Below are 24,959 nucleotides of genomic sequence, written 5' to 3' on the forward strand. Positions count from 1 at the left end.
CTTGGACCTTAAACATGCTTAGGCAAGCACTCTACTGTTAAGGTCTGGATAAAATATTAAGGCCTCGATGTCATGTTAAGGTCTAGGTAAAATGTTAAGACCTAGGTAACTGTTACCTGACTAGCCTGCCATTTTGTGCTGCTACTGGTAATATAAGGAAACTTTCTTACATGCATTTGCTATTACTAGGAAACTTTCTTATGGCCAAGTTGATTACATACTCTGTTACGTTCTGTGCCCTTGGAAATCAGTCAGGAGAGAAGTCAGTAGAACTGTTTTGTATAGTTACCTTCAATAGGCTTGGATCCAAACCAACCCCCCAGCAGCACTTCCTGTGCCTGTGTATAAGCTTTTACAGTATTTGCCTTTATAAGCTGCCCCTGGGATAAACCCCAACATAAGAGAGATAGCTGCATCAATATAAGAAACTATTTCGAGGAAGACTTCCATTTTGAGTAGAGGTTGAGTAAAGTTTAAGTTTCCCTGGGAACTGACATCCTACTTGGCAGAAAGAGACGTGTATGTAGGTAATTGACATCCTGGTTGGCAAGTTAAGACATGAATGTTAGACAAGTGTCTTCCTGGTTGACAAGATATGAGTGTTAGACAAGGCAAGTCCTCTGCTACAGTTGAACACCCCAGCCAATGGGATCAGAATGAGTGTACAGCAAAGACATGTTCCGAAGGAAGTCCCCTATCCCTAAATCCTGGTTGGTGGAATAACTTGGCACAAATGTTTGTGGATTTTAGGTTTAAAAACCCTGTACGATCTTAACTCAATGTCATGGTTCAGCTCCTAACCTGAATCATAGCCCTGATTGATCAGTCCTGGAGCATGTACTCAATAAACTATCCCTTGTCTGACTGAGATCAGTGTTCATGGGGTTGTGCCCCCAGCCCTACCATTGATTGATGTCTTCAGCTCAGATTATCTAAATTTCATTAAGTAAACAACTAGGCTGAACTAGATCAACATTTGTTTCAAAGAAAACCTCTGCTTTAACCTTTCAGGACAGCAGTTCCTTTTAGGTGTTATGTACAGAGGATAATGATAGCAGCACTGTTTCTTTTTGGCCAACAGAGTGCTGATTTTTGTTTTGTTTTGTTTGTTTTTGTTTTTCAAGTTTGTGTTTAACTTAAACCTGTTTTGCAGGGACTAATGGTGCATTATCTTAGTTTTTAGTAATACCAGCCAATTGTATATTATTAACAATGTAGGATAGTCTGTATATTATACTTGTTATTTGTTTAAATATCATAAATGTTTTTGTTTCCTAATTGCAGTTATTGATGTTATTTGTAAGAAATGTATGGTTGAGTTCTTCTTGGTTGTGTCCTTCTTTGGCACAGACTATTAAAGCCTTTGGGATTTCCAGGAAGAGGAGTGAGAGCAGCTTGGTTCTTGATTTGTAGTAAGCCCTCCGGACCCCTCCCCCCTCCCCGGGAATTAAACCTAAGGCCTTGCACATGCCAGGGAAGTGTTCTACTACTGAGCTACATCTTCAAACCCTGCCCTCCTCCTTTTTAAAAGTTTTATTTTGAGACAAGATCTTGCCTGACAAATCAAGTTGGCCTTGAATTTTCTCTGTTGGTAAAGCAGGCCTTGAACTTGGGGCAGTCCTGCCTTACCAGGTCCAGCATGAGGTGATAATTGATGCTTCTCTAATCCTTTCCGATTAGGGACTAGATGTATTACTGGAATGAGTCTGGCTGCTAGCATGACAGGCTGGGTGGTAAAGTGAAAAGGTGTTGATAGGAAGGGAACTTTAATGGGAAAGCTGCTCAATGAGAAGATAGAGCTGTGGTTACTAACGTCTTGCTACAGAATTAGCCGAGGAGCTGATTTAAGGGTGGTGTGCATGGGGTAGTTAATTGCTTTTTCCTAGCCGGTGGGCCAGATGAGGCATATTTGATTCATATTACATAGTCATAAGTTTCAGTCTTTCAGGTTTTTGGAACAGAGATCATTTCCCCAGCCTATTCCTGTCACTTGTTAGTATGCCCACTGTCCAGTTACATATTATACAAGGGGTAGGCTAGAGTGGGTGGCTACCCTGAGGCTCTCTTGCTGATTGCCACATTAACAAAAACACCCATAATTCTGTGTCAATTGCCAGAAAAGCTGACCAAAGACTCTGGTTTGGAACTTTGAGCTACACCTTCAAATCTCAGGATGAAGAGGGTCTAGAGGTTGAGTTAATCACCAAGGGCGGTGATTTAATCAGCCATGCTTAAATAATGGAAGTTTGGAGAGTGTCTGAGTTATTGAACACCTCCATTACTTGGCAAGGAGGCCTATTCCATATTCCCCTGGGGCAAGAATGCCTCTGCTCATGATTGATTCCTTAAACCTCTCACCATGTGGCTGTTCCTTTGTATCCTTTATAGTAAAAATTAACCAAATGTTTCTCTGGGTTCTTTGAGCTCTTATGACAAGTTACTGAACCAGAGTCTGGGTTGTAGGAACCCTTACTTATGGTCAATAGACAGAAGTTTGGATAACTTCAGGATTTGTTCCTTGGAGAAAGGGATGGGAAATCTTATGAAACAGACCCTTTAATCTGTGCAGTTAGCAGAATGCCCCAGCAGTGCCAGATTTTAATAAGTAGTAGGATGTGGCATTGGTACCCAGAGAGAATTGAAGCTTGGTTATAGAAAGCCTACCCATTTGGCTATGATCAATAGTGAATAGGAAAACAGTTTTATTTTTTTCTTAGTCTATTTGTTATTAATGATAGATGTTTGCCAACTATAATTATCTGAATCTTTTTATCAGGCTCATTTTGGAAGGAATTATCTTTAAAAGGCTTTCAAAAGTATTACAACAGTACTAGTAACATGTTGGAAAGAGGGAAATGGTTTGTAAAAGCATATTAACTCACTCTTCAGGTAAAATGGAAGAAAAAAAGAACACCTTAACATGAAGATCAGCATCTTACATGATCACCTTTTAATTTCTGTGCGTTTGCATTTTTATGTCATTGAAGCTATGACATATAAACATGGTACTTTATGCCTTTTATAAACTCACAACTATATCATTCTTTCTTGTTTTTATATAATCTTTATATTAGTTTTAAAATCTTAATCATATCTGTGTTTTGAATATAACAATAAAAAACATAACAGTTTTCACTTTATAGATAATTCACTGTGTGGAATGTACTTCCTCTGGATCCTAGGAAACTTTTAATCAAACTTCAAGCACAAACGTTGACTGGACTTACAGTGTTTTCAAAAGTTTCTGTTTATGGCAAAGAACAGTAGCATTGTCCACTTTCTCAGGTCCCAGTGGGTCGATCTTCTTTATCTACCATCTTGTGTCTACCATCTTGTGTGACACTTTTAGTCCCCAGTGAAGAATGTGATTGCAGTTATCTGTTTTTGGTCACAGAACCCTGTATAATTCCTGTTTGTTTTTTATTTTTGATGATCTGAATTCTTGTTTTGAAAGCAGTTTTTCCTTTTTAATATTTCAAAGTCTTTGCATTATTGACCTGTGTTTGGGACAGGATTGTCTGGTTTCCTCCTTTTACTCTTAAGTGCTATTTGGATCAGAGCTCTTATGCTTCTTCCATGACACCTCTGCTGGCTTTGACCTTTTTATTCCTTCCCTCAGCCTCCCAACATGCTAACATGACAGGCATGTGTGCATCACCAAACCTGGTTTTTGAGTATATCATTGTGGGAAAAAATTTTTAATTACTTTTTGGATGAGTCATTAACAAAACATAAAATAGAAAGTTAAAAGCTTGGAAATTATACTTCAAATGTAAATATTTCATGGGCAGTCAATGAATACAGTAAAGACATACTCTGAATAAGTTTAGACAGTTTGGAAAGTTAGGTTTTAACATTTTTAAAAAGGAGATCAAAGTCTATTCCTTCATTGTACTAGGAAATCAGAGATCTCGAGAGCAAGTCCCACTAAGTGAAAATAAGACCATTACCATAATTTCTGAGCCAAATTTAAAACAAGCTTTAGTAAATACTGTTCAGGATGATGGACACCAGCCAGGTTCGTACCCAGGATTTCCAGAGAATGGCTGCAAATCATATTAGTCTGGTACTTATAAAGGCAAAACCCACAAGGCCTTTCCTGCCTTTGTCCAATCAGAGGCAGGCATACATCCTGATGTACTTCCTGTCAACATACCTCCAGCCTATGTGTGACCAGGCACATCTTGTACAGCTGTGACAACCAACCATACTTACAGAAGTGGAAACATGGGCCTTGTTACCTTCTAGGATCAGTAGCCCCTAGCATTCCTGGAAGTTATCTGTCCTTGGGCAAGCGGGGCTTCCAGGTTAGAGACATTTTTTTTTTTAAATAGATCTCTTAAATGTAAAGCACCACTGTAGCCCTCATACAAGGAGAGCAATCTGAGGATTCTACTTCTGAAAAATTTCTAACTCTTTTTCATAAGTCCAGAGTAGAAGAAATCTTAGATCAATATACCATCAGTGGTATAGATCAGTGACAATCTCTTTCCCAATACATATCGCTGAATGCTTGAACCTATTACCAACTATTCAAGATATAGAGGGAAAACTCCATCATCGGGAGAACAATCCTTTGAAGAGAAGTTAGGGATCATCATTAGAGCCATTTGGAAAATCACCTGTCATATAGCTGAGGTTTCAGAAGAATCTGCTCTGTCCAGACAAACCCACAGATATCTCAGAAAGTCATAAATACAAAAAGAAGGAGACAAGTGAGAAGAGAGAATGAGTGCAGACCTACGGCCACCCTCCCCCCACTACTCCAGTGCTGCCTTAACTGTCTCTGCAGAATGAAGACTATAGATCAAAATCTGACCCTGCTCTCTACTCAGGAAGATGAGCCCAACTTTTGCCCAAGGACAGATTCCAGAGCATCTGAACTGTCAGTGAGACATATCAGAAATATCAGATGGAGTCCTAAGGGCTTTCAAGAGTCCTAGGCTCTCTCTCTCTTCTTTGAAGTGACATCATTGTCATCAGCACCACTCTATTTTGGTCATTCCCTAAACTATATTTAGCTGACTTTGTCGGTAATTTCCCAGTAGAAAGGTAGCCTTCGCACTGGGGACAAAGATTTAAGGCCCAGTCTGCTGAGCCCTGTGGGCAGAAAGAAACTGGAGATGTCAAATGGAATAGATACAGGTGTCCTTTATTGTGTCTACTAGTTGAATTTAATTTTATAGTTTTTCAGTGTGCTATTGTTTCTACTAGCTGAGTTATTTTGTCAGAGATAGTTGTGTTTATTCTGAGAACTAGCGTGAGGAGAAATTGAAAGCACCGTGGCTGTTACCTTGGCCCTACCCTGCAGTGGAGTCGGCTCCCTACCTCCTTTCTGTATGTTTTCCTTGCCATTTGCCTGGCTTATTGGGAATGGAAAGTACACACATAGCCATCATTTTGGATAGTGTGTCTTGATACTAATAACTAAATGGATACACCTTATATAGCTCCTCTCATTTTCTTTTATCTTTGGCCAGAGATTAGCTTTTAAATATTTCGTCTTTAACATTTTTTTTTTTCCAAAATTCTGTGTTTTCTTAATTGGTGGGATAGGCCTCAGGGTACAGTAGCAACTCTTCTTGTATGACCCACTCCTGTCCTCTGCTTTATCCTTCATGCCACCGTTAGGCTGTTCTTCTGAATTGGGCTTGGTATCTTCCTGCTCTCTGTGTTAAAACAATAGTTAAACACAAGATGATGTTTCTTCCTTGTCATTCCTTAGCCAGCCTGCCAGAACCTGGAATAGTTTCTGAGGATGCTAACAGAGATAAGTACAGGGTGAATGTCTCTTTTTGAAAATGCTTGAGATTGAAAATGTTTGGGGTTTCAGATTTGCTTTCATGTAAATGAAGTGTATCGGAGAGAAGGACAAAGCCTAAGCATGAATTATAGTTTATGTACACAGTATACTGTTAAACCGAGGGCAGTTCTGTATATCATTTTAAATAATTTTGTGTGTGGAATAGTTTTGTGAAATTTTATACTTTTCCCTTGCTATTCTTTTAAATTTCTCTTTGAATAGAATCTAATATAGCCTAAGTGCGCTCCTGCCTCAGCCTTCCCATTGCTGGAATTACAGGCTTGTACCACCATAAGATTTTAGAACATACCAGATTTTAACATTAGGAATGTTCCTCTTGTATTTTTTTTTTTAATTCAAGCCATTCAGTTTCCTCATTGTTTACTATACTTATTTTATGTATATGAATGTCTGCATGTATATATGTGGACTCCATATGTGTTAGAAGCCTGTGGAGTTACACATGGCTGATAGCTACCATGTAGGTGCTGGGAACTGAACCCTCGTTCTCTATGAGAGTAGCAAGTGCTCTTTTTTTTTTTTTTTTTTATTAGGTTTTTCGAGACAGGGTTTCTCTGTATAGCCCTGGCTGTCCTGGCACTCACTTTGTAGACCAGGCTGGCCTCGAACTCAGAAATCCGCCTGCCTCTGCCTCCCGAGTGCTGGGATTAAAGGCGTGCGCCACCACGCCCGGCAGCAAGTGCTCTTATCTGCTGAGCTATCTCTCCAGCTCCAGTTTCCCCACTGTTATCCAGGTACATTTGATTAATCTCTTCCCAGCATAGAAAAGAAAAATTTAATGTCATGTACTACTTTGAGTGACAGTGTTTAAGAAGATAGTGGGGATTTCCTTATGACTTTAATTACCTGTTGTCATTTCCTGCCTGTCTCAATTTATATAAGAACAAAAACTATAAATAAACATGTGATGTATAAAAATAAGGAAATAAAAAGGAATGTGGACTGTCTGATTAGTTTTATTTTAAGTATAAATATTCTTTTTTTTTTTTGCTTTCTTTTTTTTAAATTTTTTTAATATTTTTATTACATATTTTCCTCAATTACGTTTCCAATGCTATCCCAAAAGTCCCCCATAGCGCCCCCCACTTCCCTACCCACCCATTCCCATTCTTTTGGCCCTGGCATTCCCCTATATTGGGGCATATAAAGTTTGCGAGTCCAATGGGCCTCTCTTTCCATTGATGGCTGACTAGGCCATCTTTCGATACATATGCAGCTAGAGACAAGAGCTCCGGGGTTCTGGTTAGTACATCATGTTGTTCCAACAATAGGGTTGCAGATCCCCTTAGCTCCTTGGGTACTTTCTCTAGCTTCTCCATTGGGAGCCCTGTGATACATCCAATAGCTGACTGTGAACATCCACTCCTGTGTTTGCTAGGCCCCAGCATCGTCTCACAAGAGACAGTTATATTTGGGTCCTTTCAGCAAAATCTTGCTAGTGTATGCAATGGTGTCAGCGTTTAGAAGTTGATTATGGGATGGATCCCTGGATACGGCAGTCTCTAAATGGTCCATCCTTTCATCACCGCTACGAACTTTGTCTCTGTAACTCCTTCCCTGGGTGTTTTGTTCCCAATTCTAAGAAGGTGCACAGTGTCCACACTTTGGTCTTCATTCTTCTTGAGTTTCATGCGTTTAGCAAATTGTATCTTAAATCTTGGGTATCCTAAGTTTTGGGCTAATATCCACTTATCAGTGAATACATATTGTGTGAGTTCTTTTGTGATTGTGTTACTTCACTCAAGATGATGCCCTCCAGGTCCATCCATTTGGCTAGGAATTTCATAAATTCATTCTTTTTAATAGCTGAGTAGTACTCCATTGTGTAAATGTACCATAATTTCTGTATCCATTCCTCTGTTGAGGGACATCTGGGTTCTTTCCAGCTTCTGGCTATTATAAATAGGGCTGCTATGAACATAGTGGAACATGTGTCCTTTTTACCGGTTGGGACATCTTCTGGATATATGCCCAGGAGAGGTATTGCTGGATCCTCCGGTAGTACTATGTCCAATTTTCTGAGGAACCGCCAGACTGATTTCCAGAGTGGTTGTACAAGCTTGCAATCCCACCAACAATGGAGGAGTGTTCCTCTTTCTCCACATCCTCGCCAGCAACTGCTGTCACCTGAATTTTTGATCTTAGCCATTCTGACTGGTGTGAGGTGGAATCTCAGGGTTGTTTTGATTTGCATTTCCCTGATGATTAAGGATGTTGAACATTTTTTCAGGTGTTTCTCTGCCATTCGGTATTCCTCAGGTGAGAATTCTTTGTTCAGTTCTGAGCCCCATTTTTTAATGGGGTTATTTGACTTTCTGGAGTCCACCTTCTTGAGTTCTTTATATATATTGGATATTAGTCCCTTATCTGATTTAGGATAGGTGAAGATCCTTTCCCAATCTGTTGGTGGTTTTTTTGTCTTATTGATGGTGTCTTTAGCCTTGCAGAAGCTTTGTAGTTTCATGAGGTCCCACTTGTCAATTCTCGATCTTACAGCACAAGCCATTACTGTTCTATTCAGGAATTTTTCCCCTGTGCCCATATCTTCAAGGCTTTTCCCCACTTTCTCCTCTATAAGTTTCAGTGTCTCTGGTTTTATGTGAAGTTCCTTGATCCACTTAGACTTGACCTTAGTACAAGGAGATAGGAATGGATCGATTCGCATTCTTCTACATGTTAACAACCAGTTGTGCCAGCACCATTTGTTGAAAATGCTGTCTTTCTTCCACTGGATGTTTTTAGCTCCCTTGTCGAAGATCAAGTGACCATAGGTGTGTGGGTTCATTTCTGGGTCTTCAATTCTATTCCATTGGTCTATTTGTCTGTCACTATACCAGTACCATGCAGTTTTTATCACAATTGCTCTGTAGTAGAGCTTTAGGTCCGGCATGGTGATTCCACCAGAGGTTCTTTTATCCTTGAGAAGAGTTTTTGCTATCCTAGGTTTTTTGTTATTCCAGATGAATTTGCAGATTGCACTTTCTAATTCGTTGAAGAATTGAGTTGGAATTTTGATGGGGATTGCATTGAATCTGTAGATTGCTTTTGGCAAGATAGCCATTTTTACAATGTTGATCCTGCCAATCCATGAGCATGGGAGATCTTTCCATCTTCTGAGATCTTCTATAATTTCTTTCTTCAGAGACTTGAAGTTTTTATCATACACATCTTTCACTTCCTTAGTTAGAGTCACGCCAAGATATTTTATATTATTTGTGACTATTGAGAAGGGTGTTGTTTCCCTAATTTCTTTCTCAGCCTGTTTATTCTTTGTGTAGAGAAAGGCCATTGATTTGTTTGAGTTAATTTTATATCCAGCTACTTCACCGAAGCTGTTTATCAGGCTTAGGAGTTCTCTGGTGGAATTTTTAGGGTCACTTATATATACTATCATATCATCTGCAAAGAGTGATATTTTGACTTCATCTTTTCCAATTTGTATCCCTTTGATCTCCTTTTGTTGTCGAATTGCTCTGGCTAGGACTTCAAGTACAATGTTGAATAGGTATGGAGAAAGTGGACAGCCTTGTCTAGTCCCTGATTTTAGAGGGATTGCTTCAAGCTTCTCACCATTTACTTTGATGTTGGCTACTGGTTTGCTGTAGATTGCTTTTATCATGTTTAGGTATGGGCCTTGAATTCCTGATCTTTCCAAGACTTTTATCATGAATGGGTGTTGGATCTTGTCAAATGCTTTTTCCGCATCTAACGAGATGACCATGTGGTTTTTGTCTTTGAGTTTGTTTATATACTGGATTACGTTGATGGATTTCCGTATATTGAACCATCCCTGCATCCCTGGGATGAAACCTACTTGGTCAGGATGGATGATTGTTTTGATGTGTTCTTGGATTCGGTTAGCAAGAATTTTATTGAGGATTTTTGCATCAATATTCATAAGGGATATTGGTCTGAAGTTTTCTATCTTTGTTGGGTCTTTTTGTGGTTTAGGTATCAGAGTAATTGTGGCTTCATAGAATGAGTTGGGTAGAATACCTTCTGTTTCTATTTTGTGGAATAGTTTGTGAAGAACTGGGATTAGATCTTCTTTGAAGGTCTGATAGAACTCTGCACTAAACCCATCTGGTCCTGGGCTTTTTTTGGTTGGGAGACTATTAATGACTGCTTCTATTTCTTTGGGGGATATAGGGCTGTTTAGATCATTAACCTGATCTTGATTCAACTTTGGTACCTGGTATCTGTCTAGGAACTTCTCCATTTCATCCAGGTTCTCCAGTTTTGTTGAGTATAGCCTTTGGTAGAAGGATCTGATGGTGTTTTGGATGTCTTCAGGATCTGTTGTTATGTCTCCTTTTTCATTTCTGATTTTGTTAATTAGGATGCTTTCCCTGTGCCCTCTAGTGAGTCTGGCTAAGGGTTTATCTATCTTGTTGATTTTCTCAAAGAACCAGCTCCTTGATTGGTTGATTCTTTGAATAGTTTTTCTTGTTTCCACTTGGTTGATTTCACCCCTGAGTTTGATTATTTCCTGCCGTCTACTCCTCTTGGGTGAATTTGCTTCCTTTTGTTCTAGTGCTTTTAGGTGTGTTGTCAAGCTGCTAATGTGTGCTCTCTCTAGTTTCCTTTTGGAGGCACTCAGAGCTATGAGTTTTCCTCTTAGAAATGCTTTCATTGCGTCCCATAAGTTTGGGTATGTTGTGGCTTCATTTTCATTGAACTCTAAAAAGTCCTTAATTTCTTTCTTTATTCCTTCCTTGACCAAGGTATCATTGAGAAGAGTGTTGTTCAGTTTCCACGTGAAGGTTGGCTTTCTATTATTTATTTTGTTATTGAAGATCAGCTTTAGTCCATGGTGATCTGATAGGATGCATGGGACAATTTCAATGTTTTTGTATCTGTTGAGTCCTGTTTTGTGCCCAATTACGTGGTCAATTTTGGAGAAGGTACCATGAGGTGCTGAGAAGAAGGTGTATCCTTTTGTTTTAGGGTAAAATGTTCTGTAGATATCTGCCAGATCCATTTGATCCATAACTTCTGTTAGTTTCACTGTGTCCCTGTTTAGTTTCTGTTTCCATGATCTGTCCATTGGTGAAAGTGGTGTGTTGAAGTCTCCCACTATTATTGTATGAGGTGCAATGTGTGCTTTGAGATTTACTAAAGTTTCTTTAATGAATGAGGCTGCCTTTGTATTTGGAGCATAGATATTCAGGATTGATAGTTCCTCTTGGAGGATTTTACCTTTGATGAGTATGAAGTGCCCCTCCCTGTCTTTTTTGATGACTTTGGGTTGGAAGTCAATCTTATCTGATATTAGAATGGCTACTCCAGCTTGTTTCTTCAGACCATTTGCTTGGAAAATTGTTTTCCAGCCTTTCATTCTGAGGTAGTGTCTATCTTTTTCTCTGAGATGAGTTTCTTGTAAGCAGCAAAATGTTGGGTCTTGTTTGTGTAGCCAGTTTGTTAGTCTATGTCTTTTTATCGGGGAGTTGAGTCCATTGATATTAAGAGATATTAAGGAAAAGTAATTGTTGTTTCCTGTTATTTTTGTTGTTAAAGTTGGCATTCTGTTCTTGTGGCTGTCTTCTTTTAGGTTTGTTGAGGGATTACCTTCTTGTTGTTTCTAGGGCGTGGTTCCTGTCCTTGTATTGTTTTTTTTCTGTTATTATCCTTTGAAGGGCTGGATTCGTGGAGAGATAATGTGTGAATTTGGTTTTGTCGTGGAATACTTTGGTTTCTCCATCTATGTTAATTGAGAGTTTGGCTGGGTATAGTAGCCTGGGCTGGAATTTGTGTTCTTTTAGTGTCTGTATAACATCTGTGCAGGATCTTCTGGCTTTCATAGTCTCTGGTGAAAAATCTGGTGTAATTTTGATAGGCTTGCCTTTATATGTTACTTGGCCTTTTTCTCTTACTGCTTTTAGTATTCTATCTTTATTTAGTGCATTTGTTGTTCTGATTATTATGTGTCGGGAGGTATTTCTTTTCTGGTCCAGCCTATTTGGAGTTCTGTAGGCTTCTTGTATGTTCATGGGCATCTCTTTCTTTAGATTTGGGAAGTTTTCTTCTATAATTTTGTTGAAGATGTTTGCTGGTCCTTTGAGTTGAAAATCTTCATTCTCATCCACTCCTATTATCCGTAGGTTTGGTCTTCTCATTGTGTCCTGTATTTCCTGGATGTTTTGAGTTAGGATCTTTTTGCATTTTCCATTTTCCTTGATTGTTGTGCCCATGTTCTCTATGGAATCTTCTGCACCTGAGATTCTCTCTTCCATCTCTTGTATTCTGTTGCTGATGCTTGCATCTATGGTTCCAGACTTCTTTCCTAGGGTTTCTATCTCCAGTGTTGCCTCATTTTGGGTTTTCTTTATTGTGTTTACTTCCCTTTTTAGGTCTAGTATGGTTTTGTTCATTTCCATCATCTGATTGGATGTGTTTTCCTGTTTCTCTTTAAGGACTTCTACCAGTTTGGTTGTGTTTTCCTGTTTTTCTTTAAGGACTTGTAACTCTTTAGCCATGTTCTCCTGTAGTTCTTTAAAGTCCTTCTTGATGTCCTCTACCATCATCATGAGATATGCTTTTAAATCCAGGTCTAGTTTTTCAGGTGTGTTGGGGTGCCCTGGACTGGGCGAAGTGGGAGTGCTGGGTCCTGATGATGGTGAGTGGTCTTGGTTTCTGTTAGTAAGATTCTTACCTTTACCTCTCGCCATCTGGTAATCTCTGGAGTTGTTATAGTTGTCTCTGTTCAGAGGTTGTTCTTCTGGTGATTCTGAGTATCCTCTGTCAGCAGACCTGGGAGACAGGCTCTCTCCTCTGAGTTTCAGTGGTTAGAGCACTCCCTGCTGACAAGCTTTCCTCTTAAAGGGAAGGTGTACAGATATCTGGCATTTGGACCTCCTCCTGGCCGAAGAAGAAGGCGGAAAACAGGACCTTTCCCAGATGCTGTGTTGCTTTGGCAGGTCACAGAAGCTGTAGGCTTCTGTGGTGCACACTCTCAGCTGTGCAGACTAAGTTCCTAAGTTCAGTGGAGTCCTGGATCCAAGATGTGCTCCCTGCTCCTGAGGCAGAGGGCTCCTGTGCAGGGCAGACCACTGTCTTCCAGCTAGGAGGGTGCTGGATGTCTGTGGCCCCAAAAGGGTGCTGCCTCAGGAGCTCTGTGGCTCCCGCCTGTCCCAGAAGCTGTCTGCCTCTGTGGTCCTCACTCTAACCTGTACAGACTAAGTTCGGCGGAGTCCCGGAGCCAAGATGGTGCTCCCTGCAGGGCAGGTCACTGTCCTCCGACTGGGAGGGTGCTGGATGTCTGCGGCCCCTAAAGGGTGCTGCCTCAGCAGCTCTGTGGTCCCGCCCGTCCCAGAAGCCGTCTGCCCCCGTGGTCCTCACTCTGACCTGTACAGACTAAGCTCGGCGGAGTCCTGGAGCCAAGATGGCGCTCCCTGCAGGGCAGGTCACTGTCCTCCGACTGGGAGGGTGCCGGATGTCTGCGGCCCCAAAAGGGTGCTGCCTCAGCGGCTCTGTGGCTCCCGCCTGTCCCAGAAGCCGTCTGCCTCTGTGGTCCTCACTCTAACCTGTAGACTAAGTTCGGCGGAGTCCCGGAGCCAAGATGGTGCTCTCTGCAGGGCAGGTCTCTGTCCTCCGGCTGGGAGGGTGCCGGAAGTCTGCGGCCCCAAAAGGGTGCTGCCTCAGCGGCTCTGTGGCTCCCGCCTGTCCCAGAAGCTGTCTGCCTCTGTGGTCCCTACTCTGACCTGTACAGACTAAGTTCGGCGGAGTCCCGGAGCCAAGATGGCGCTCCCTGCAGGGCAGGTCACTGTCCTCCGACTGGGAGGGTGACGGATGTCTGCGGCCCCTAAAGGGTGCTGCCTCAGCAGCTCTGTGGCTCCCGCCTGTCCCAGAAGCCGTCTGCTCCCGTGGTCCCCACTCTGACCTGTACAGCAGTATAAATATTCTTAAATATAAAAGTAAGTATGATTAGAATTGTGAGAAACAATAGCAAAAACAAAAGTTGAGAAAAGCTAAAACCTAAAACCCTTGCAATTGTGTCTTGCTATAGTAATCATTATTTGGATTTTGAAATATTTTTAACATTGTTATGTAGATCTTATATAATTATAATGCATATCAATAAGCATATTTATAAAATAAGAATATATATTTATATATATGTACACACATACACACACATGCACACTCATGGAGAGGGAATCTGAAAATGTAACTGAGGCTGACCTGTAAGTTGCAGTAATCCTGCCTCAGCCTCTTGTGTGCTGTGATTTTAGTTATGTGCCACCATACCTGCTATCTTATGCTATCTCATTTAATTTTCAGGTTGACAGGAGTTCACTTCTGATTTGGTATTTAGGTCAAATATATACTGGTCATGTACAATAGACAAGAAAGGAAATAAAAAGAAATGTGGACTATTTGGTTTGTCTTATTTTAAGTATAATATTTTTATTTTTGTGTGTTGAAGCAAACATGTAGTTAATCTTGGGTACTTGTACATTTCCATAGAGGTTTCTAAGAAAGAAGCAATATTAATCAGTGATTCAGAGCCTCATGGTTCCAATTAAAACCTTTCCCTCTATTTATTAGTCATCTGACGTTGGCAGGATTCTTAGCCTCTGTGCCTTCTTTTAGGCTTGGGTAAAGTGGGAAGCATGTATATATATATATATATATATATATATATATATATATATATATATATATATATGCAATTATCAAGTAGGTCTTGTGCTTTGAATCTTGTTTTAAAGTGTTTTACTAGATTTTAAATCTATTTACAAGTAGGTATTAATAGATAACAATGTTAGAGGGTAAATGCTGCTGGAATTATGAAGTGTGTGCTTTGTGGTATCATAGCACGTGTCAGAGGCATCTACCTTTGGCCTGAATAGTAGATGAATATAGTGGGTGACTAGATGATGTGGGTCACATTTTCCTCCACTCCTGTACTTTCCAGTTCATGCAGGAAACAACAATGTAAGAGCAATCAGAAGATCAGCATTTTAGTTCTGCATCTGTTTTGCTTTTTATGTTTCTTTATTTCCTTGGTTTTTTGTTGTTGTTGTTGTTATTTTGGTGGTGGCTGTTAACATTATGTCATAAACAAGTCATTTAGCTGCTTTAAATGTTTTCTCTATAGGGACAAAATGTTTTACCTGTCTCAGAGATACCATTGTGATTAAATATGTTTCATGAAAGTGGATTAAAGGTTATAAAGTATTATTATATTTATAAGCTTTATTTAAAAAGAATAAGAATTGAAAATGCTTATAGTGATCCTAATAAGTACAGAATGATTGTCAGTATCCCGTAAGGGTCACTGTTGGTACTACTGGCTATTGTGAAGACACTTTTCTTGTGTAACATTGTTTATGTTGTTGTACAGCTTATGAATATATTAACACATTATGTTAATATATTAACTTTGATTTTTCTTTCCTCTCTGTTTCAGACTCCTGGGCGAGTTGGCTCTCAAGGTTCTGATTTAGATTCGTCAGCAACTCCTATAAATACGGTGGATGTCAATAATGAAAGTTCTTCAGAGGTATGAAAATTTAATAGAGAATAAAATTCACTGTGGTTTAATGGAAATTAGCAAATATAGTAATGTTTGGAAACATTATGCTCATAGGGAAAATGTGATTTTTGAGTTATCTTTATAAAAGCATATTAAATATGTTTCATGAAAGTGGATTAAAGGTTATAAAGTATTATATTTATAAGCTTTATTTAAAAAGAATAAGAATTGAAAATGCTTTTAGTGATCCTTATATGTACAGAGTGATCGTCAGTATCCTGATGTTTGGTTGTAAGATTGAAAATTAATACTACCAGTTTGTCTTTTTTGTCATCATCTCAATTTAATGAAGAATATATTAATCTTTTGTGTATGAATGTACTGTTATAAACTGTTAATTACTATTATATTATTTTTCTGGCATTTTCTGATTTTACTTTGGACTTGTTAAATAGTAGAAATGTAAATAAGCTTAAAATTTCAATTACAAAGCCTTTTAAATTATATTACTACACTTATTTTTAAGAAGTATTTGTTCATTATAGAAACAGAAGACATAAAGAAAACCTGTGTCTATGTCACTCAGTGGTAAACCCTAACTAAATGTTAGGGTAATCTTCTAAGTCTAGGCACATAGCAGTAGCCTGCTGTCCACAGTTGTACTAAATATAACAACAGTGCATATGCTGCCTCGCTGTCTGCTCCCTCCTCTCTCCCTCCTCTTCCCCTCAAATGGATCTTGCCATTGCTGAGTGCTTTTTCTCCATGCATTGACATGTTGATATGACTTTTCTCTTGTGTTCTGTAATAAATTACATGCACTTAAAACAATATTGTTATACCTTTGTATTCTTAGGGCAAATTCACTTGATAATGATGTGTTGTTACCACTATTTTAATGAATTGCTAGGTTTTACTTGTTAATTTTTTTGAGGATGTTTACCTATGTTCACAATACTGATTCATTTTTGTTGGAGACAAATCTTACTTTCTGCCCCTGGCTGGCCTTGTATTTGCTATGTAAGCAGTCAAAACACAAAACATTCTCAGAATGTACCAGGGTAGATATGCGTGTTACTGAGAGAAATCAGCAGGAAAGAGCGAGTAGCACAACTTCATGTAGCTGTAGTTGTAGGTATTTGTGGTGGTTTGAGTATGCTTGGCCCATGGGAGGTACCACTAGTAGGAGGTGTGGCTTTGTGGTAGGTGTGGCTTTGTTGGGGAAAGTGTGTCACTGGCGGGGTGGGCTTTGAGGTCCTATGCTTAAGCTTTGCCCTTTGTGGAAGAGTTTCTTCCCGGTTCTTTTGGATCAAGATCTAGAATTCTCAGCTTCTTTCCCAGCCCCATGTCTGCCTGGACAGTCCCATACTTCCCACCATGATGATAATGGACTGGATCTCTGAACCTGTAAGCCAGCCCTAATTAGATGTTGGTCATTATAAAAGTTGCCTTAGTCATGGTGTCTCTTCACAGCAATGCAACCCTAAGACAGTACTTATCACCGAAGACTTTTTTCCAGTGGAAAGGATGTTGATGGCATAGCTTAGAATTGAAGAGGGTGAAGAAAGGAGCCAAGGCAGTTTCTGAGGCAAGTGATATAGAACACTGGAAATGTTTGAGCTAAGAGCATGTCTGGCATGGTGACAACAAGCTAGGAGGCTAGTGAGTTCTAGAAGGATGAGCTGAGTTCTGTCACCAGAGTGTTAAATGAAATGGTTATGACATGTGCTTGTAATGCCAACATTAGGGAGGTAGAGAGAGACCCCTGGAATATGCTAAACAGACAGCATTGTCTGAGTCTGCATGGTGTGGTCTAGGTTGGTGAGAGACCTTGTCTCAAACAAACAAAACAAAACATGACATGCACTTAAACATATATGTATGTGGACCACCCACACATGTATCACACATGCACCCTTCCACTTATATTTATGCCCCCTTTCTTTCACACATGTTCTCTCTCTCTCTCTCTCTCTCTCTCTCTCTCTCTCTCTCTCACACACACACACACACACACACACACACACACACACACACACAGCAGGAGTAAATAAATAACTAGGAAGTGTTCATAAATGCCTCCTTTGTACTGGGCATTTTGTGTGTTTTACACGTTGTGTTAGCTTTTCAGCACCTGAAACTAACAAAAGAGGGATGTCTTAGTGTTGTATTGCCTTTAATTGGGGCTTCCTTCATTAACATCATGGCAGGGAGCATGATGGCATACAGGAAATGTGGTAGCTAAGCATTCTCTATCCAGATCCACAGGCAGCAATAAGTGAGAAACACTGGCCTGGCTTTGGCCTTTGAAACCTCAAAGCCCACCCCTAATGACATACTTCCTTCAACAAGGCTAAAGGCCATACCTCCTCATTTCTCTCAAGTGCTGCTATTCCCTGATGACCAAATATATGAGCCTATGGGAGCCATTATTGTTCAAACCACTACAAAGAAGAAGGGTTTATTTTACTTATATTTTAGTGGTCTCACTCCATGATTGTCTAGCTCCTTTATTGGGGCTTGTGTAAGGTATAACATTGTGTCACGGAGGGCGTTACTCAGGAAAGCCAATTACTGCATGGCATTTAGAATAAGAGACAGAGACAGAGAAACAGGAAGGTACCAAGGACAAGACATACCCTTCTCAGTCTTGCCCGCTGTAACCTACTACGACTTTGATCAGGTCCCAGGGATCCAAGTCTACATTTGTTTTTTAAAAAAACCTAAGTTCTAAACCTTAGTTCCTAGGGTTGTGTTTTCTCTACTTTGTTCATCATATTCCCAGCTCCTGTATGTTCTTATCCTTTCACTGTCCTTATCTGACATGATCTCAAGCCACACATCAGTTCAATAGCCCACTTTTTAAAATGTAGACATTTTTAGACAATTCTTTTGTCTTAGTTACTTTCCTAGTGTTGTGAAAATTACCATGATCAAGGCAATTCTTAGAACAGTTTGAGTTTCCATTATTATGACAGTGGCCATGGCAGCATCGGGCAGGCACTGAAACAGTAGCTGAGAGCTGCAATCTGATCCATAGGCAAAGACATAGTGACTGGGCCTGCCATGGGCTTTTGAAATCTCCCAGCCCACCACCAATGACACACTTCATCCAACAAGGCCACACCTCTTAATCATTCTAATCCTTCTCAAATAGTGCCATTCCCTGATGGCTAAGCATTCAAATCTATGAGCCTATGGTGGCCAGAGGATCAGAAAGAAGCATCAGGTATTGGGGATTACAGATATGGGAAGAGTGATCTTCACTGAGTGGAACATAGTAAAGGCTAAAGATTACTTTTATTAAGACTGTTTTTTGTTGAGAACATAATATCACGTAAAGGTTACCTGTCTTACCTGTCAGACATTTTTTTGATCTAAAATAAAATCTAACTTGCCAATACTGGATTTCAGATAACTATGGACAAAGTACCATAAATAAAAAATAGTTTAAAGTACATAAAAAGAGTATTTGAGCCAAAGCGGCTACCATACGAACAAATAAACCAAAGAAAGTTTATTATGTGAAGATGGGGACTAATTTTTAAAGTTCTGCAACAGTTATACCTGTTGGAGATTGGTTCTAATGCTTTAATTCAATCAGGAACCTGTGTGCCCAAACAGTAAAGGTCCTTGTCCTCAGTTGGTTTTTGATTGATCAATAAAGATGCCAGTGGCTGGGCATAGGGCAGGGCAAGGACGCAGAGAGGAAAGGGAATGGGAGAGAACCACCATGACTTGGGGTAGAAGTGTGGGACACTGGAGGGGCAGGAAATAAAGCTAGCCAGCCATGTCAGACTTCAGGTAAGCGGCCACTGACCACTTTCCAGATTGGGCCAGGGATAGCAGGGGAGGTTTAGGAGTGCCTAGCTTTTGAGGTAGCCAAGACACTTGAAAAACAAAAACAAAAACAAAAACAAAAAAACAAAAAGCTAATGTATGTGTCTTTCATTGGCGGATCCAAAGATAGCTCCTGGGCAGGGGTACATGTGCAATCTGCCGGGAGCCGAAGAGGTATAGCAAAAATTCACCACTACATATACCTTTCACCGTTTCCAGATATACCTTGAAATTTCCCTGACCCATACCAAAAGGAGATTGGTTAATTTCTTCCTATAAATGTTTGTATGCTCATGTTTCATTTTATTAAAACAAAAACTAAAAGTTGTTATTTCACAGGGTTTCATCTGCCCATTGTGTATGAAAAACTGTGTATCTGCTATTGACTTGTCGGAACATTACCAGGAAGTTCACACTGAGCAGGAGACACGAGGACAGGAGCTTGTTAGTGACTCCAGTGTGACTGTGGGTCCTCTATATTTTGTTTTGGAAGCTTGGTTATGGGTCGCTCAGAATAGCTTTGTTTTCCCGTCTTGGTGTTGGCTCCCTTCTATGCTGTCAGGGGTATGGATTGCTTTAATTATGCATGCTTAAAGGAAAGAATCAATAAAGAAAAAGGCTCTTGGGTAGTCTGCTTGGTTTCTTCTAGTGTTTCCAGCTGTCTCTTTATGGATTTGTAAATACATATAAGTGCCTTAATATGTTTACATACACTTTGCCATGATATTTGAAATATAAAGTGTTATTTCAATATTTGTAGGATTATCTATTTATGCTTTATTAATGAATTATTAAAGCATTCAGGTGAAAATGATTCTTGCACAGAAGGGTTTTGTATGTTAACAGTGTTAGAGCCTGACTCTCAGACTGTTTCCATCTTTGCTGTAGCTCTCCAGATCCACTGGAGGTGGTGAATGCACATCAGCACCCATGTGGACTGTGCAGCCTGTCTCTGGCAGTGCTTCTCAGCCTTCCCAGGGCTGCCACTCTTTAACACAGCTCCTCATGTTGTGGTGACCCCACCCACCGAAGATTATTTCACTGCTACTTCATAACTACAATTCTACTAAGTTACGAATCTCAATGTAAATATCCGTGTTTTCTGATGGTCTTAGGCAATCCCTGTGAAAGGGTTGTTTGGCTCCAAGAGGGTTGTGACCCACAAGTTGGGAACTGTTGCTCTGCAGGGCATGCTGGTACATACCTAAGGCTGGGTGGGCAGAATATTAGGGCAAATGATTCTTAGGCTGGAAAGAATTTTCCCAATGATTTTGTAATGTGTTTCTTTTTAAAATTTGCTTTTATAAAAACAGGAAATCCTAACTTTTTAAATTTCTTTAAAAATACATAAAAGAATGAAACTTGGTGCTGTGAGATGCTAAAAGTATTGCTATTTTTCTATGATGCAGTCATACATAAGAAAATAGCCCAGCAAACTCACTTGATGTGTTTATGAAATACTTTACCTAGAGCAGATGTTTAAGTTATAAAGGAGGGAGAAGATGAAGCAGGCACACTGGGAAGTCTCTGTGATAGATGTTATCTGTGTAGAGGACAGATGGCCAATTCTGGTGGGGTAATCTAACAAGAACAGCTAGACTGTGCAGTAGTGTGACACTGGCTAAGCCAGTTGAAGCAGGGCAAGCAAAGATGGAGGCAAAAAGGTCTTAGAGATGTGTTTAGTATGTTTTTTTGTTGTCCAGTCAGTTTTTCTTCTTTGTATTTAAGTGACAGTGACAATCGTAGGCACTTGCCACATAAGAGTTTTCCTTACGACTAAAAGGACCCTTGGTTCCACAGGAGTACCTTAAGTTAGGGTAAGTCTTAGCTGCACTGGATCCAGGAAGGATTGCAGAGAACAACCCTTGAGCAAAGAATTTATTGCTTTTAACCTTAAATAAGTCTATTTTTACCACATTTTTGCTAGTGAATATTTCTCTGCAGTTTTATCTGTCTAGCAACCTTGGTTCCTTGAGTGTAAATTAGAAAAAAATAGTCTCTTGTATTTAGATTTAATATCAAACTCTGTGAGCTAACAGGTTCATTTTTGGTTCATTCATGGGCAATTAGTAGATGCTAATTATATTTTAAAGTGGGTATGTAGTTTTAATAACCTTTTTATTACTTTATTTCTATCTATATATCATATTAATGACATTTGAAATATAAAACAAGGTAAAAAAGTAGGTTACTAGAATTAAGAGCAGAAGATAGTTGTGGACTTAGGCTTATGCTGTTAGTCATCATGCAGAGATTTAATGCGAGTTAAGAAAGTGGGCAAATATATTTACAAAGATTTATTTTTCTTGCAGCTATGCCTTAAATTTTATTTAAATATTCAAGATAAAATCACAGGGAGAATTCATGAATTTGGAGTATTGCTGCTAAGGATTTCTCTTAGGAACGAATCAGTTTGTTTCCGAGGGACTGGCCTGGAACAGAAGTTGTAGGTGAATGATGGCGTGCTTCAGGTCGTCACTACTCTTCTGGGACTCACGGTAGTGAGCATCACAGCTCGTAAATAGTCAAACATCTGTGGTTCACGCATGTAATCCTAGCATTCAGGATGCTGACTGTGAGTTTAATGCCAGCCTGAGCTACAGTGTGAGAATTTGCCTCAACAATAACACAAAGCAACAACAACAACAAAACTGAAGTTGTAAAGGGTAAATAATGTAATTGGAATTTAAGTTTTCAAGGAACACTATAATTTTCTTACTAGCTAACAGTGGAAGTTATGATACAAATAAGAAATGACAGGCTAAATATTATTGTTATTTATGTGCTATTATACCTCAGACATGTAAGCCAGTGTCATATAACAGTTATTGGACAGGCTATAAGCATGCTAACTTAATCATAAAGTAGATCCAGTGTGAAATATGGTGGTAGACAGTAGATAGTTTTGAAGAAAGAGTAATCCCAGCTACATTATCATAAAAGGTTCTTTTAGAGTTCAAAACTAAAAACCTAAATGCATTTGGAGCCTAACTGCATTATTCATTTTCATTCTTATTCTGTCTTCTCTGTCTTTCTGTGTGTCTGTGTGTGATGCCAGGGATTGAACCGAGTGTTCTGCATATGCTAGATGAGTGTTCCTCACCCATGCCATCTGGCTACTAATAGTGTTAACTCAGTGTCCAGAGAGAGGATACTTGCACTACCACTTTAACTTTTTGTTCATTTCAGTAGTTTCACAGGATCACGGCTTTATTCACCTGCTGAGCCCCCGCCCTTCACTAGAGTACACTAAAAGCCCTGCTTCCTCCACTAGTGTGCTTCTCTCCATAGCCCTTTCTATGTCTTTGTCAGTGCTTCTGCATTTCCTCAGAGGGTCTGTCTTTTATTTCTGTCAGGGAACACTCATTCACTTTTAAGAACCTGATCCAAAAATCTCATGTGAGCAATATTTTTTTTTTTTAAACAAAATCTTAATTGTTAAATTTTACCAATGAGGACTCAGGAGCCAAATGCTGGGATAAAAGCTAGCTGTATGGTTCAAAGAGGCAGAGAAGGCACCCAGCTGACCTCCCTCCTCAGCCCACATCCCAGCAGCAATGCCCCTCTCTCACACAGGCTCAGAAAACCTACTCCAAACTGAATGTCCCTCCCTTCAATTTCCTGTACGCCTCTCTGTCCGTCCTCCTGACTCCTTACTCGCTCTTTCTTTTTCTTAATAATCCAGTGTTCACTCCTGTGAACTGATTGCTTTTTCCTCCTCTTGACCTATGGTTGATTTTATTTAATCCTGTTTTCAATATTCAAGCAGAAAGCTCTTGGATTAAAGGTGTGTGCTAAGGCTTAGCCGCATCACAACTAGAAACAGTTTTTTTCCAGTAAACAACACAATCTCAGGGTTCAACACAATATTTACATGAATATATTAATACATACTGGATGAAGCTTCAATAAGATAGAGATGAGATACACATGTTTTATATATATATATATATATATATATATATATATATATATATAATTATGTGTGATGAATTGATAATGCTTCTGTTATCATAGGTCTTTCTATGAATCTACTCTATAGAATTATCTGGTAGTATTTGTCTTTCTATCAGTGAGCTTTGGTTTTGCCATGTTTTACATAATATATATATATATATATATATATATATATATATATATATATATACATGCACACACATACACACAGACAGAAATGACAAGGTCTTGTAACCTAAACTGGGTTTGAACTCAAATTTTCCTTTGTCTGCCTCTCACGTGCTGGGATAATAGGTATATGCTATAATATAGGTATATGCTATAATAGGTATATGCTATTGTATTTGACTAGGTGTGTGATGGTTTATATATCCTTGGACCAGGGAGTGGCACCATCTGAAGGTGTGGCCTTGTTGGAATAGGTGTGACATGGTTGGAATGGGTGTGTCACTGTGGGTGTGGGTATAAGATCCTCACCCTAGTTGCCTGGAAGTCAGTCTTCCACTAGCAGCCTTTGGATGAAGACATAGAACTCTCAGCTCCTCCTGTGCCATGCCTGCCTGGATACTGCCATGCTCTCACCTTGGTGATAATGGACTGAACCTCTGAACCTGTAAGCCAGCCCCAATTAAATGTTGATTTTTATAAGAGTTGCCTTGGTCATGGTGTCTGTTCACAGCAGTAAAACCCTAACTAAGACAAGGTGATACATTGTTTTACATCAATACCCAAGAAAAAGAGAAGTTTTAAAAAATATTTTTAGTTTTCACATGTTCAGAGATTATTATTTTATTCATTCTGCTTTTGTAAGCTTTTATTATTTGAAAGCTATTAATGGACTACTGTTCAACCAATTTCTTTATTGTTAACCTTATAATTTAATTATTATAAGTGTGTGTGAGTGTGTCTATCTATCTATCTATCTATCTATCTATCTATCTATCTATCTATCTATCTATCTATCTATCATGAATGAACCACATTGTCCATAGGGGCATAGAGGTAAAAAGATATATTGTTAGAGTCAAAGAACTTGACAAGTTAATGGTGTTGTTGGAGGACATAAAAGTATATGTAAAGGCAGAGAGGGCATTTGTGCTCAGGGATATAGGAGTGCTACTATTGTTGAAGTATGTGGGATAGATTTAGAGGGGTTTGGACATCAGATTTTATGAGTCATTAGCAGAATGGCCATGGAGAGCTTGTGGGTCATGCGGATAATAAAGATTGGTGAAGAGTATTGAAGAGTCTGTTTTAGGAAGACACTTCTGGATGCAGCTGTGTGGAACATCCATTGGTCAGAAGAAAGTAGGCTAGGTATAGGTACACTGTTGGAATATTACTACATTTGTCAGTACAATAGATAGTAACCGAACAAGAGACGCTGCAGAGAGGGTGGGAGGAAAACATAGAAGGGAAGAATGCTTAGGCGTGCTGTCTTAATGACCAATGAGGTAGAAGGGCTGTTCATCATTCTTAAGTTTATAGTTCATGTTGAAAGGTGAAAGTTAATGAAAATAACTTTGGAAAACAAGTCAAGGCTTGGGTTTACTGTTTGTGAAATGCCTGTGGAATGTAGGTAGGGATATATGTTCTGGCACATATGTATCCATAACTGCCCTGCATAGTATGTACATGTAAGAGGTGGCTGAAACCATTTGCATTATTATATACCAGGGAACAAATGTCAAGGAGAGCATACTGGGACAGCTGCATGTCTGCCTCACTGCTTGGGTGCCAGAGTGCTGCCAGCAGCTACTGGGGAAGGAGAACACTCTGTAATAGGAGCCCCAGCCTGTGAGATCTGGGGTGGATGCTGTGATTCTCAGATTCCTGTGTACCAGAACACTGCTGTGGACT

At 39.5% G+C, this 24,959-nt stretch overlaps 1 protein-coding gene across 2 annotated transcripts in view; it reads left to right on the forward strand.

Moving 5' to 3' along the window:
• Nucleotides 1-24,959, forward strand: part of Eea1 (early endosome antigen 1) — a 120,618-nt gene that overhangs the window by 24,911 nt on the left and 70,748 nt on the right. The window contains exons 2-3 of one of the 2 annotated variants that reach the window (XM_021174057.3): nt 15,237-15,329; nt 19,482-19,607. In XM_021174057.3, coding sequence (XP_021029716.1) covers nt 15,237-15,329; nt 19,482-19,607 — 219 coding nt within the window. The remainder of the gene's footprint in view (nt 1-15,236; nt 15,330-19,481; nt 19,608-24,959) is intronic. The other variant, XM_029482447.2, reaches the window with a different exon arrangement.

This window comes from Mus caroli, unplaced genomic scaffold, assembly GCF_978045245.1.
Source record: "Mus caroli unplaced genomic scaffold, Mus_caroli_1 scaffold_9, whole genome shotgun sequence".
NCBI classification, from domain to species: domain Eukaryota; kingdom Metazoa; phylum Chordata; class Mammalia; order Rodentia; family Muridae; genus Mus; species Mus caroli.